Source organism: Mobula hypostoma, chromosome 12 (genome assembly GCF_963921235.1).
Source record: "Mobula hypostoma chromosome 12, sMobHyp1.1, whole genome shotgun sequence".
Lineage (NCBI taxonomy): Eukaryota > Metazoa > Chordata > Chondrichthyes > Myliobatiformes > Myliobatidae > Mobula > Mobula hypostoma.
In genome coordinates this window covers 56,089,584-56,104,366 of record NC_086108.1, presented here as the reverse complement: position 1 = coordinate 56,104,366, position 14,783 = coordinate 56,089,584, and the positions used below count along the sequence as shown (strand labels likewise).

Here is a 14,783-nt window from a genome sequence, read left to right as displayed (position 1 = left end):
AGCCTTCTCCTTCCCACCCTCCCCCCACCTTCTTTATAGGGCCTCTGCCTCTTCCTTCTGCAGTCCTGACGAAGGGTTCCGGCCCGAAATGTCGACTGATCTTTTCCACAGATGCTGCCCAATCTGCTGAGTTCCTCTAGCGTGTTGTGAGTGTTGCTTTGACCCCAGCATCTGCGGATTATTTTGTGTTTACGAATCTAAACTAGGTAATTGCTGCCCCATCTATCAATTTAGATTGTTCTCTTCTCCTTTTGTGTTGGCCCAGCCTCTCCCTATATACATCTTCTTAACAGTATCCTGTGGTAGCCAGCTGCACACCCTCACCACTCATTCAATCAAGACACTTCCTTTGAATTCCCTACTGGATACTTCCTTAGATTAATGGCTTCTCCTTACAACCATTCCATGAACAGGGAACAAAAACCCTCTCTATCTACATTCTATCAATTTTTTTCACAATTTTAAAGATGTTGATTTGTCACCCCTGAGGCTCCCCATTTCCTGAGAAAAGAGAGCTCATCTATTCATCCTTTCTTGATATGCATTTCCTCCTATTCTTTGCAATATCCTTGTAAATCTTCTCTGTACCTCCCCTGTGTCTCTACCCTTTCAATTATTTGCCAACCAGAACTCAGTACAGTAGTCCTAGTGTGGTTTAATCAATGTTAAATCCAGGTTTTGTGTCTCCTATACTTTGTAAATCTATCCTTCTTTATATAAATTCTTTGATTTGGTCTAAGTTTATAATTGTCTTGTTAACCTGTGGTGCAACTTACAGTGATTGGTTTATACTCAGAAATCCCTTTGTTTCTCCAACCCAACTGGAGTTGTACTTTCCAACTGATGTGATTTCTCTATTCCTCCCACTAAGAGTACTACCTGGCTTTTATCTTTCTCTCTTTTTAAATCTTTTTATTAGTTTTCAAGTTCATAAACATAATAACAGCAGTGATATAAAGAGATTGGAATTACATTATTGATAATAAACATATACAAGAGAAATTACAAATAATACAGGTGTAATAAACTTCCAAACTCTAGCTATAATTGATCACGAAGAGAAAAAAAATAAAAAGAAAAAAAATCACAAGGAACCCCTCCCCAAAAAACAAAAAAAAACAAACAGAACAAAACAGGGCTGAACCAATATATTAAATCGAATACATTCATTAATGTTGTCAACTCCGCTCCTCTATTCATATATTCTAAGTTAATAAAGGGATTACCTGGCATTTATCTGTGTTAAACATTAATTGCTAATTACTTGAAACATTTTGAACACTTTTCTGTATTTCCTTGCAATTTCCTAGGTATCTATTCTTTCCCCACAATTTAGTATTATCTGCAATTTAGAAAATATATCTTTTATTCCAAAGTTTAAGTTGCAAATTGTAGATTATAAACAGCAGAGGACCCAGCAAAATGTCTTGTGGAATCTCACTAACTATAGTTTTCCACTGTGGTTGCTACCCATTACTCCCGCTCTCAGTTTTCTATCTTTAAACCAGATGGAAATCCATCAGACATTAAGCAGGCTGATCTTATAATAACCTCAACATGTTTTAACCTCCTTCCTAACCATGTTAACAGCCAGCCAGTCCTCCAGGTCAACACCTTTTACAAACAATTGATTAAATTTGTACAGTAATGATCTTCTTTTTCCCCTTTCCTGGATTCTTTTAAAATATGTGGTTGCAATCCATCTGGGCTGGGAGTTTTATCTTATTTCATTTTAATTAGTCAGCTTAACATATCCGCTTATCTTTTTTATATGCAATTATCCCATCATAATTTCTAAACATGAAAAATGAAATAACCTTAGTTTAAATGTCTGAAGAAAAAAAATGTACCACAACAACTTTTCCTGTATAAATTATCTGGTGACTTCTCTGTTACCCTTGTTAAATAACAGGTCTAAATTCTACTGCAAAACAGAATTAAGGCTACACAGCTCCATTCGAAGCAGCAAGATCACTGCCAGGAAAAAAAAATGGAAAGAAAAAGAGAAATTTGTTTTATTAGTGGGTAATGGAGGCAAATCTATGCACTGGTGTTAAAAATCTGTATCTTACCCCATAAGCCATTTCTTCCTGGATATTACATTTTTATAACACTTTTTAATATAAGTTGCCAAGAACTCAATGTATTATAAATTGTAAACTTTTGGCATTGAGCTTTCTCTCGGCAGTTTTTATTTCAGTCAGGTTTGATATTTTATTTCATAATTATTCTGGCCATGTCTCTGAAAGTTCTATTTTAAAAAAAGACTTGAATACTGCCTTCTCTAATGCTGCACTCCTAGGGGAATCATAACCAGACATTTTTGCTGAAGACAAACATCCTTTCCTTCTGCTTCAGCACTCTCTGCAGGATTCACAGTCTGGAGATCCCCACTACATCTTTGCCCTAACAGAACAATGTAAATCAACAGTAACTAACTTGCAAATATCGGATTGCCCTAATACAGATGGAGACTTCCTTCCTGCTGCTAAATATGGGAACCTCTATTTGTGTTAAACACATGTTTTGAACTGCATGTTGAAACATCACTCATGACATTAATGAATGCAGTTTAATTTTGATTCATTTGTTTAGAACAGATTATAAAAATGTGAAGGAGATTCTCATTTTATTTTGATGATGATTTTGAGGCCTTCTACTAATATGTATTTTTGGCTTACAGCTGAAATACTGAATTTCTTTATTCATTTTTTTATTTAACTTACAGTAGTTTTTACATCTTGCATTGCACTGCTGCCATGAAACAACAAATTCTACAAAATGTCAGTGGTAATAAACCTGATTCAGATTTTTTTCTATTGCTCCATGTTTGAACTCTCTTATTCGATTTGACTTCCTGAATGCTGACAGCTATTCATGTCAACATATTTTAAAACGATTCCCTTTTACTATTGACCTACAAAATCAAAATTAATGGCTACAAGCTCTTTTCAAAGGTAATTACATATTTGTTTGAGAAAGAATCACATTAATGGATATGGAGGCTGAGCAGGAGAGTAGAATTAGATCAATTGATTTATATCAGTGAAAAACAGTATAACAGATTTGTATTAATTGCTGGTTTCAATGATAATAATATTGAATTATTCTATCAGAAGGAAATGAAGAAAATAGAGAAAAATTTGTTTTCCTTCTATCAAGCTTGGGACACAAATATGAAATTCATGTGATAATTACAGAGCTTTCTATCTACTACTGCAAGAGCTTTTAATGTGTACCTACCACTTATCTGAGAAATTTCCTGGTATAAGCATTGTTGCTTACGTATGCAGTTGTACATCAGGAAAAGAATATGATTGCTCTATTTTTTCAGTTTCTATCTGTTAGAATCATTCAATATTATAGCACATAATAGGCAGTTTATACCCTCAGCTGACTAATTTTACTCTCCTGCATGCTTAGCACGAGAGCGGACAGTTTTAAGGTGCTTGGACGTAGGCGCAGAGGAGATGTCAGTGTTACGTTTTTTACACAGAGAGTGGTGAGTGTGTGGAATGGGCTGCCGGCGACAGTGGTGGAGACGGATATGATAGCGTCTTTTAAGAGACTCCTGGACAGGTACATGGAGCTCAGAAAAATAGAGGGCTACGGGTAACCCTAGGTAATTTTTAGGTAGGGACATGTTAGGCACAGCTTTGTGGGCCGAAGGGCCTGTATCGTGCTGTAGGTTTTCTATGTTTCTATGCACATTTTGGAATCTATAAATGTGAAAACCTTAAATGGGACAGATAAGTTGGAGACATGCCTTTGCATACAATTATTCTTAAATATTTGGCTGTCTCTCTGAAATGCACTGGCTCTACCAGTTTAATAATTTAAATGCACTCTTTATATCTTTGCTTTCCCGTACATGGTGACATCATCCCTATGTCCCCATCCTCAATCAATCCATCCCCTTCACTCAATTTACAGGAAATTTATTCTGAATTCTTATTTGACGTCCCACACTGCACCATAAAAGTTGTTCTTTTCAAGAAATGCTGATATGAACAAGCTCTTTCCCACTCTTTACAGTGTTTTTGGTAATGAGATAGTTAATCAGATTAGTTGAAAGTATAATATTTACATAGTGCTTTTGGTTTGGTTTGTTTCAGTATGTTGCCAGGTTTTAACCTTTAAGCAAGGAAGCATGATTCTTAAATAGTAATAACTTAATTTAGTTGCAAGTGGATATATTGTACATAGGTAATGACTATTAACACTTTGAACTGAATCCAGCACCTTAGCACAAGTATGAATGTAAAATGACCAACTGCACAATGAGAAATGTTAACTGGAAGCATGTCATTGCAAACCCATTCACAGGTTTCAGAGAAATTGTGGCCAATGATATTCATAGAAACTTCTGGGTGAGACATATTGAGGTAGAAATTAATTGCTTACTTTATCTATGTTGTAGATATAAATGAGTGACACTGAAATCCACCTCCTTCAACTTCAAATGCTGTAGGTTAAAAAATCGGCACTTTACGACCCAAAGGGCCTGCACTGTGCTGAACTGTTCTATGTTCTATAAGAAATGGATCCAATTCCCTGAAATGTAGTTCATCCCATTTATATTATCATTTCAATTTCTCAATATCCTGTTGATTGGAGTTGGTTTGAAATGTTTAATTTAGTTTTGAGTGGTACAGATGAAAGAGAAAAATTAAACTCAATGGAATAGAAATTATCATGTCATAGAACGTTACATTACAGAAAAAAAATATTTGATGCACTCTGCATAGCTCTTTGGAAGAGCCACACAATTAGTTCTACTTTGTTCTTTCCTTATGATCCCATAAAAATTATGTTTAAATATTATTAAATTCTTTTTGAAAGTTGTAATTAAAATTCTTTTCACCAATCTGCCAGACTAGAAGCACTTTCAGAAAGGCCAGCATTTCAGATCACAGCAATTCTTCTAACTTTATCTCTGGTTCTCTTGATAATCTGCTTAACTTTAAGATTGTTGATTACCAATCATTGTGCTATTGAAGTGGCTTTTTCTTATTTCATCAAATGGTACAAAGCCTCTTCCAACCATTCCTGCTCTGAGAACAACCTCAGTATTCTGCTATCCATCCAACTGCAGTTCTTCTTCCCTGGTGTTGTCCTCAATAAACCTCTCCTGCATCAAGGTAATGTGTTGTCCTGATCTAAATACTCTTTTGGATGGCACTGAGACCTAAGCAGAGTTTTGTATTCTATTAATAAAATTCTAATCACTTTTATTTTCTTGAACAGCCTTTGTAACTTGTCCTGACAACTTCAGAAATTTACAGATGCAAATCCCTGTTCTCTCTATTCCAGCGACACCTTTAAAAGCATTGTTTTATTAATTTAAAGCTGTAACTGTGGAATCTGTGTTTGTAATTTAATTGTTTGAGTCACATTTTCAATCTAGAAAAACAAATCCATCACGTTAAGCAATACACAAAAAAGTTGCTGGTGAACGTGGCAGGTCAGGCAGCATCTCTAGGAAGAGGTACAGTCGACATTTCGGGCTGAGACCCTTCGTCAGGACGAATGATATCCTGACGAAGGGTCTCGGCCCGAAACGTTGACTGTACCTTTTCCTAGAGATGCTGTCTGACCTGCTGCGTTCATCAGCAACGTTTTTGTGTGTTGCTTGAAATTCCACAATCTGCAGATTTCCTCGTGTTTCCATCATGTTAAATTGCTTTTAGCCTCTTAACTAATCATATTTATTATAAAACCATAAGATACAGGAGCAGAATTAAGCCATTGGGCCCTTTGAGACTGCTCCGCCATTTCATCATGGCTGATCCAATTTTCCTCTCAGCCCCAATCTCCTGCCTTCTTCCCATATCCATTCATGCCCTGACCAATCAAGAATCTATCAACTTCTACCTTTTAATATACATAAAGACTTGGCTTCCTCAGCTGCCTGTGGCAAACAATTCCATAGATTCACCACTCTCTGTCTAAAGAACTTCCTTCTCATCTCCATTCTAAAAGGACACCCCTCTATTCTGAGGCTGTGTCCTCAGGTCTTAGACTGTCCTACCATAGAAAACATCCTCTCCACATCCACTCTTTCAAGGCCTTTCACCATTCGATAGGTTTCAATGAATTGTTCTGAATTCTAGTTAGTACAGGCCTTAATGATGTCCCTGTCCATAACTTTAATTTTGTAAACAAGTTTATTGTGGCATTTTCTTGGAAGCCTTTTACAAGTCCAAGCTGATATCTATCATACACTGGAATGGGATGAAGTGATCAGGCTTTTTGATTGAGCAGCAAGTCGTGATCATTACTGAAGCAATAAAGTCAATCGGCCATCAGCACTGGATAGAATTTAGGGACTTTGGAGAGGAACTTGAGGTGGCACTAACTGTAAACTTTCACTATGTTTTGTATCCTCAGAGCTTGGGAGATAGGGAGAGGGGTGCAGAGAATTGGATAGTAGCTAATATTCAAAAAAGGGAGAAAAGATAAGTCTAGCAACTGTAGGCAAAGCAGTTAAACACAATGTTGGGAAATATTTAGAAGCATTGATCCAGGACAGGGTCAATAGTCACCTGGGGTAAAATGGCTGAATTAGAGCAAGTAAGCATGGGTTTAAGTACGCTTTTAAAAAAACAACTTAATATTTTTTTGATGAGGTAATAAAATTGATGAGTGAGTGTAACACAGATAATGAGATGTATGTGCACTTCTAGAGGGTTCTTTCAAAGCGTTTGCGTTTAGTATATTGGTATGTGTACCCTATTAAAATAATAGATGAAATTGCTTTGATATCATGCATGATATGGAATAACCACTGATTTAATTAATTGAGCCTCAGTTGATACTTCTGCCCATATCCACTAATACAATAGTTAATCAAGTTCTAATGTAACCAATTACATGTAAATATTATCTATTGGCTGGAAATCTAAGGAAACACAATAATCAGCTTCATAATAAATAAATATCTTAGTATGCCTCAAGTTGCAGTAAGCCTGGCTGTGGGATTACATCGTGCTCCTCTGCACCTCCTCCCTACCTCCCAGCCACTCAGTACGCAAAAAGTTTTGCAAGTTTACAGTGGTGCCATCTGATCCTGTAGGATTATGGTAATTGTTACAGTAGCTCATTTCTGATAAAACGAAGCTTGTCTAAATGTTGTTAAAAATTAATACTTGCCAGTATTTCCTTAACAATGAGATTCTTGTGAAAAGATTACTGAAAAACTTCAAGTAAAATAAGGTATTCAACAAAAGTATTCTGTACTTAAAATAGAAGAATATTTACACTTACATATCGCTCCCAGTCGATTTCTGCATAAAATCCATTTGGAGCACCATTAGTCTTCTTCTGTTGAAGATTAGAAATAAAAGGATGTTATTGGTGTTTTCTATGCTCCAAAACCTAAACTATTAAAATGGGCAAGAGTGGCAAATCTGTACACTTACAGTGATGATACAGTCTTCCTACACAGCATTTTATATACATATATAAATAACCACAACTTATTTAATGATCATTGGAAGAGTGCCCCAAGCAAGCAAGTGTTCTATCATCCAGTGGTGTAAGACATTGTCCTTTATGGAGATGGGATCAGTTTATGTCTTTGGAGCAAGTTGGCATGCATTAGCTTATCAAAATAAAATCTTCAGTCTGCCTTTTTATTTCTTGGCTTCGATGCATATGCTGCTCTTTCGTGAATGATAAATGTTTCAGACTGCTTGTTGACAAAAGTATTGTGATTCATAGACCATAGGCATATACATACTAGTACACTAACAATGACCAAGTCAACTGCTTTAAGCAACGTACTATAAACCATTTTAATGAACTAGCAAATTCACAATCTTCTGAAGGACTCAGCAGACATAACTCTCAAACATGCAAGTACAGCATCTTTAAGTGGACAAAGGTACATTCCCATTGCCAGAAGAGAGGGAGGAGGAGGACTCCGAGCTAGACTGAGGTGTCAAACAACTAAAGTTCCTTTACTCAGCATCATTTTAGCAAATGTACAGTCACTGGAGAACAAAACTGAGGGCCTAAGGGCAAGATTACTGTATTGGAGGGAAATGAGGAATTGTTGTGTTCTGTGTTTCACAGGGATGTGGCTCACTCTGGACACATCAGATAGGTCAGTAAGAACCAAAGGCTTCTCAATACACAGGATGGACCAGACTGCTGATTTGGGCAAGACAAAAGGTCTGTGTTTCATAATAAACCCTTTGTGGTGCTCAGACGTGGCGGTCTTGTCAAACTCTTGTTCCCCTGACCTGGAACATTTAACAATTAAGTGCTGACCATTCTATTTACCAAGAGTTTTCTTCCATGATACTGACCACAGTTTACATACTGCCTAAAGCCAACATTCATCAAGCAATTGAGATTTTGAATGTTGCCATCACGAAACAAGAAACAGTCCACTCCAATGCATTTCGAATCATAGTCAAGGAATTCAGTAAGACTTGTTTGATGAAGAGCCAGATCAGAGGCTTTCAGGTTTGACAACTAAGTAAGATGAGGTACAATCTCCAGAAAGCTATCTAATGTGTAAACTGGCAATTTCAGACCAAACTTGAATCACTGAAGGATGTCCGACAGCTGTGGCAGGGCTTGAATGCTATCAGCTCTTACAAAGTGAAATCAAGCAACATAGGTGACAACAAGGCTTCGCTCCCAGGTGAGCTCATTTCCTTCTATGCTCGCTTTGACCATCAAAACATGGAAGCACCTTCATGAACTCCCACAGGCCTCGATGACATTGTGATTTCAGTCTCTAAGGCTGATGTGGGAGCATCTTCAGGAAGGAGAACCCAGGGAAAGCATCGGTCCAGACGGGACACCTGGCTGAGTACTAAAGACCAATGCTAATCAACTGGCTGGAGTGTTCACAGATATCTTTACCCTCTCACTTTCGCATTCTGAGGTACCTACCTGCTGCAAGCAGGCTTCAGTTTACTGGTGCCTAAGACGAACATGGTAATCTGCCTCCATGACTATCATCCAGTAACACCTGCATTTACTGAGGTGAAGTGTTTTGAGAGTTGGCAGTGAAACATATCAATTCCTGCCTGAGAAGCAGCTTTGATCTGCTCCAGTTTGCCCACCGGCACAACAGAGCCACAACAGATGCCATTTCATTGGCCCTTCACTCAACTCTCGAACATTTGGACAGTAAAGGTGCATTCATCATTTTGCTCTTTATCACTACAGGTTGGCATACAATAATATGATCTCCTCAAAACTAATCAATAAACTTCAAGACCTTGGCTGCAATGCTCCCTTGTGCAATTGGATCCTTAATTTCCTCACTTGCAGATCCCAGTCAGTTTGGATAGGCAACAACATTTCCTCCACAATCTCCATCAGCATAGGTGCACCATAAGGCTGTGTGCTTAGCCCCTTTATACTTGCTTTATACTTATGACTGTGAGGCTAAGCACAGTTCCAATGCATAATCAAGTTTGCTGATGACAGCATTGTCATAGCTGAATCAAAGGAGGGGACAAATCAGCATATGGGAGAGAGATTCAAAATCTGGCTGAGTGGTGCCATGACAACAACCTCTCATTCAGTGACAGCAAGAACCAAGGAGCTGATTATTGACTTCAGGAGCAGGAAACAGAGATCCATGAGCCAGTTGTCATTAGGCTTCAGAGGCGGAGAGTTGTCAGCAACTTTAAATTCCTCAGTGTTATCATTTCAGAGAATCTATCCTATATCCAGCATGTAAGGGCCATAAAAAAAGAAAGCATGACAGTACCTCTACTTTCTTAAAAGTTTTCAAAGATTTGGCATGGCATCTAAAACTCTGACAAACTTCTATAGATGTGTGGTGGAGAGTATATTGATTGGTTGTGTTACAGCCTGGTATGGAAACATCAATGCTCTTGATATAAATTCCTACAAAAAGTTGTGGATATGTCCCAATTCATCATGGATAAAGTTCTCCCCGCCATTAGACATATCTGCACAGAACTGGGCAGGCAAGCAGCACCCATCATCAAAGACCCCCTCCAACCAGCCCATGCTATCTTCTCACTGCTGCCATTAGGAAAAATGTGCAGGAGCCACAGGACCATACGACCAGGTTCAGGAATAGTAAGTACCCCTCAACTATACTGAATTTCACTTGCCCCATCACTGAACTGTTCCCACAACCTGAAGTGTGTGTTAATTGATATGAGTCTATAAGATTCTTCATTAACTAGTCTGTATGTATGTATGCAATTGTATGTCTTTCTGGACACTGCCCTTCCAGCAATGATCCTCCAGAGAAGACTGAAATTAGAAGATATGTATGAGGTATCACATATCTGATATGCTTCTTTATATTTTGTGTTCTAGATGGTAATTATGAACCTGTTCTTCTTTTGCAGTGTGTTCCTTATTAATATTTAAACAATATTTTTCAAGTTCAGCATCATTATAAGGTACAGCATATTTCCAGCTCAGTTTGTCCCCTAGTCAAACAGAATTTGCAATTTAGAGGATGAACAAGTCATGCCAGAGATATAATGAACATTGCAAACATGTCAACGATTTAGTTAAGTACAATAGTTTATCTTCAGTGCGTAGAACTGGTAATAGTAATCTTTTCACATGTCTGGTAATAGTAATCTTTTCACATTAAAATACCATAGAAATAGCAGCAGTCCCAAAGCAAGTGGTATTTTTTGTTTCCTTACTCATTAATAATTGTGCATTTTTGGTTCACTAATGCCTTCCTTTTCTTTTACAAGCATCCTATATATTTCTACAAGCATCCTAAGCATTTTTATAAATATCCTGTACATTTTTACAAGTTGGTGTCTTTTGCCATGGTTCCTGCTGCTCCCTGCCAATAGAAGCAGGTGCTGAGAAAAAGAAGAGTCAAGATCTTCAGTACAGGACACTAGGTTCTGTCTTAAATCAGCAGAGGAGTGTGCAGATAAGGCTCTCTTTGAAATAACATTCCGCTATCTTCACATCCAATGCCTTTGCTGATCAGTTAACCCTAAGAGTATTGCAGATGATGGAAGTGTTAAATAAAACCAGCAAAGCCTGAGCAGATCAGAAGGGAACAGAACCAATATTTCAGGTGGAAGACCTTTCAATGATTGTTCTTAAATGTTAACTTGCTCTGTTCTCTTTCCAAAGATGTTGCTGTATTTTTAATGTAAAGTTCATATTGCAGAACATTTGTGATGGAAGTCTATAATCTAGGAGCCAACTGGTGCTAAGACCTTGGACTAGATTTTAAGCAGAGCAACATTCTACCAAAGACAGCCACATTATTAACATTATATTTGTTACAAATATTGGGGGTTGATTATTTAAACAGCACAATAACCAATAATGAAACTGCATACTTACACTTCCATCTCTGTCTGGTGAACCCCTGTATGGAAACAGAGAACATTGTCTTTTAAACAAGAGTTGTCATATTTAAATTCAAATTAATGATGTTTAATATTAATAAAAACTAAGTCATGAATCAGTACCTTTTTAATACATATTAGCATATATCACCACATGCAGCAGTGGATACAAACAATTGCTGACTTCAAGATTGTCGGCTTAGTAATCAACTAGATTTTTGGGCATATATCGTATAAAAAAAAAGCTGGTGTAGTGACCATTCCATGTCGTCATCTTGAACAACATGTTATTGTAATTAGACCGTAAAAGACTGGAGCAGAATTAGGCCACATAGCCCATCCAGTCAACTCTGTCATCATGGCTGATTTATTATCCATTTCAACCCCATTCTCCTGCCTTCTCCCCACAAACTTTGACACCCTATCTAATCAAGAACCTATCAACCTCTGCTTTAAATATACCCAATAAATTGGCCTCCACAACTGTCCGTAGCAATGAATTCCACAGATTCACTACCCTCTGGCTAAAGAAATTTCTTGTCATCTTTGATTTAAATGAATGTCCATCTGTCCTGAGGCTCTCTGGTTCTACACTCACTCACTATTGGAAAAATCCTCTCCACATCCTCTCTATTTAAGCCTTCCAATAGTTGATAGGTTTCAATGAGAGTCTTCCCCTCATTCTTCTAAACTCCAGTGAGCATAGGCCCAGAGCCATCAAAAGTTCCTCAGATGTTAACCCATTCATTTCCAGAATAATTCTCTTTAATCTCTCGTCCTCTCAAAATGCTAACATTGCTTTCCTTACCACCAACTCAACCTGAAAGTTATCATTGTCTGCACAAGGACTCACAAGTCCATTTGCACCTCTGAATTTTGAATTTTCTCCCTGTCTACTCCTTTATCCCCTCTACCAAAGTGCATGACTGAACACTTTCCTACACTATATTCCATCTGCCACTTCTTTGCCCAGCCCACTCCCCCATTCTGTCTATGTCCTTCTGCAGACACTGTGTTCCTCCACACTACCTGCCCCTTCACTTATCTTTGCATCGTCTGCAGACTTGGCCACAAAATTAGCAATTCTATCATCCAAATCGTTGACATATAGCATGAAAAGAAGCTGTCCCAATACCAACCCCTGTGGAACACCAGCAGCCAATCAGAATAGGTCCTTTTACTCTGACTCTTTGCCTCCTGCCAGTTAGCCAATCCTCTATCCATGCTAATGTTTTTCCTGTAATACCACATGCTCTTATCTTGTTAAGCAGTCTCATACATGACACCTTGTCAAAGGCCTTCTGAAAATCGAAGTAAGCAACCTTCACTGACTCTCCTTTGTCTATCCTGCCTGTTATTTCCTCAATGAATTGTCACTCAAGATTTCCCAGCTTCAAATCCCACCACTGCCTGTAAGGAGTTTGTACGTTCTCCCTGTGATCACATGGGTTTCCTCCAGGTGCTCCTGGTTGGTAGGTTAGTTGGTCATTGGAAATTGTCCCATGACTAGGCTTGGATTAAATCAGGGGATTCCTGGGTGATGTGGCTGGAAGGACCAGAAGGGCCTATTCTATGCTGTATCTTAATAAATATAAATAAAAACCATGCCGACTTTGGTCTACATTATCATGTGACTCCAAATACCTCGAAACCTCATCCTTGATTATGGACTCTAACATTCTCCCAATTACCTATAATTTCCTTTCTTCTTCCTCCCTTCTTAAAGAGTAGAATGACATTTGCAATTTTTCAGTCCTTTGGAAACATTCCAGAATCTTGTGATTCTTGAAAGATCATTACTAATGCCTCCACAATCTCTCAGCTATCTCTTCCAGAACCCTGGAGTGTAGTCCATCTGGTCCAGGCGACTTATCTACCTTCAGACTTTTCAGCTTCCCAAACACCTTCTCCTCAATAATAGCAACTACACTCACTGCTGCACCTGGGCACTCTTGAATTTCAAACATACTGCAAGTGTCTTCCACAGTGAGGATAGATGAAAAATACTTATTAAATTCATTCACTATTTATTGGTCCCTTATTCCTCCTTCTCTAGCATCATTTTCCAGTGGTCCAATATCCACTCTCATCTCTTTTTATATATCTGACAACCCCCATGGCTATTGTAACATTGCCCTTATTGCATTCCTTTTCTACTTCCTTTTGAAATTTATATCCCACATACTGGCTACTGTTCGGGGGCCTGTATACAACTCCCAGCAGGGTCTTTTTACCCTTGAAGTTTTGTAACTCTACCCATACGGATTCTACATCTTCTGATACTATGTCACCTATTTCTAAGGATTTGTTTCACTTTCTATCAACAAAGCCACCACAGGCTCTCTGCCTACCCGCCTGTCCTTTTGACACAATGTGTATCCTTGGATGTTAACCTCCCAACTATGATCTTCTTTCAGCCACTAGTCATCGATGTCCACAATGTTCTACTTCCCAATTTCTAACTGCGCTACAAGATCATCTACCTTATTCTGTATACTGCGTGCATTGAAATGTACTACCTTTAGTTCTGTACTAATCGCCCTTTTTGATTTTGTCCCCATGTTACACTGACTGCAATTTTGCCCTATCGTCTGCCAGTCTTTCCTTACAGTTTCACTACACAATGCATCGACTTGTATACCAATTGCATGCATTTGGTGTTTGAGCAACGAGGTGATGGAACTTTACTCTGATTTTGGTGGCTGTGGTTTCCACCCACAGGAAGTCTATCTGTACAGTATCTCACAGGACTTCACATGGCATTACTGAACAGAGAAAAGGTTGATCAAAGAGATGGTTTCAAGGAACAACCTGGGATAAGAAAGGTATATGGGAAATGTATGAACAGAATTCCAAAGAGGTTTTGCAGTTGAAAGCATAGCTGATAATTACTTGTGATCCTCTTTAGTGGGTAAGACCAGAGACAGCTAGTGTGGTCTCAACAAGCAAAATGATAGTGGACAGGCAGTGGAATAGGGTGGTGTGTTCATGTGAAAATTTATTGTTGTGGTAGGCATACATAATCCCATTTTATGCCATGAAAATTAGTTGTTTTGTAGCAGCAGCACTGCACACTATAAACATGCCAAACTTACTGTAAGTCAACATAGACTTAACACAAGTTATTCATAACTTATATATGGACAAAAATAACTAACAAATTAACATAAAGGCACTAATACATGAGTGTAGTCGACCATCAGTGGTTAACCATGTCAGAGACTGAAAGCGGATGGATGGTAAAGAGGGACAGAATGCCTCTTTTGTAATCATTATTAATGTGAATCAAACCATGGAAGGGATAGAAACCTAAGTTAAAACAAGAAGTGTGGGCAAATTGCACATTAATTTGGGAGTTTGCAGTATAATTAACTCTGGCCTGGAAAGAAAGAATGAAGATGAGGTGATAGTTCGGATGAGGAAGGAGATCAAGTCCTAATACCTTCTAAC

At 38.1% G+C, this 14,783-nt stretch overlaps 1 protein-coding gene across 9 annotated transcripts in view; it reads right to left on the bottom strand.

The window, feature by feature from the left end:
• sgip1a (SH3GL interacting endocytic adaptor 1a) overlaps nucleotides 1-14,783 on the bottom strand; it is a 265,636-nt gene that overhangs the window by 137,794 nt on the left and 113,059 nt on the right. For all 9 annotated transcript variants that reach the window (XM_063064170.1, XM_063064172.1, XM_063064168.1 and 6 more), the window contains 2 exons: nucleotides 11,329-11,353; nucleotides 7,267-7,323 (listed from right to left, as the gene is read on the bottom strand). In XM_063064170.1, the coding sequence (XP_062920240.1) occupies nucleotides 7,267-7,323; nucleotides 11,329-11,353 (82 nt within the window). The remainder of the gene's footprint in view (nucleotides 1-7,266; nucleotides 7,324-11,328; nucleotides 11,354-14,783) is intronic.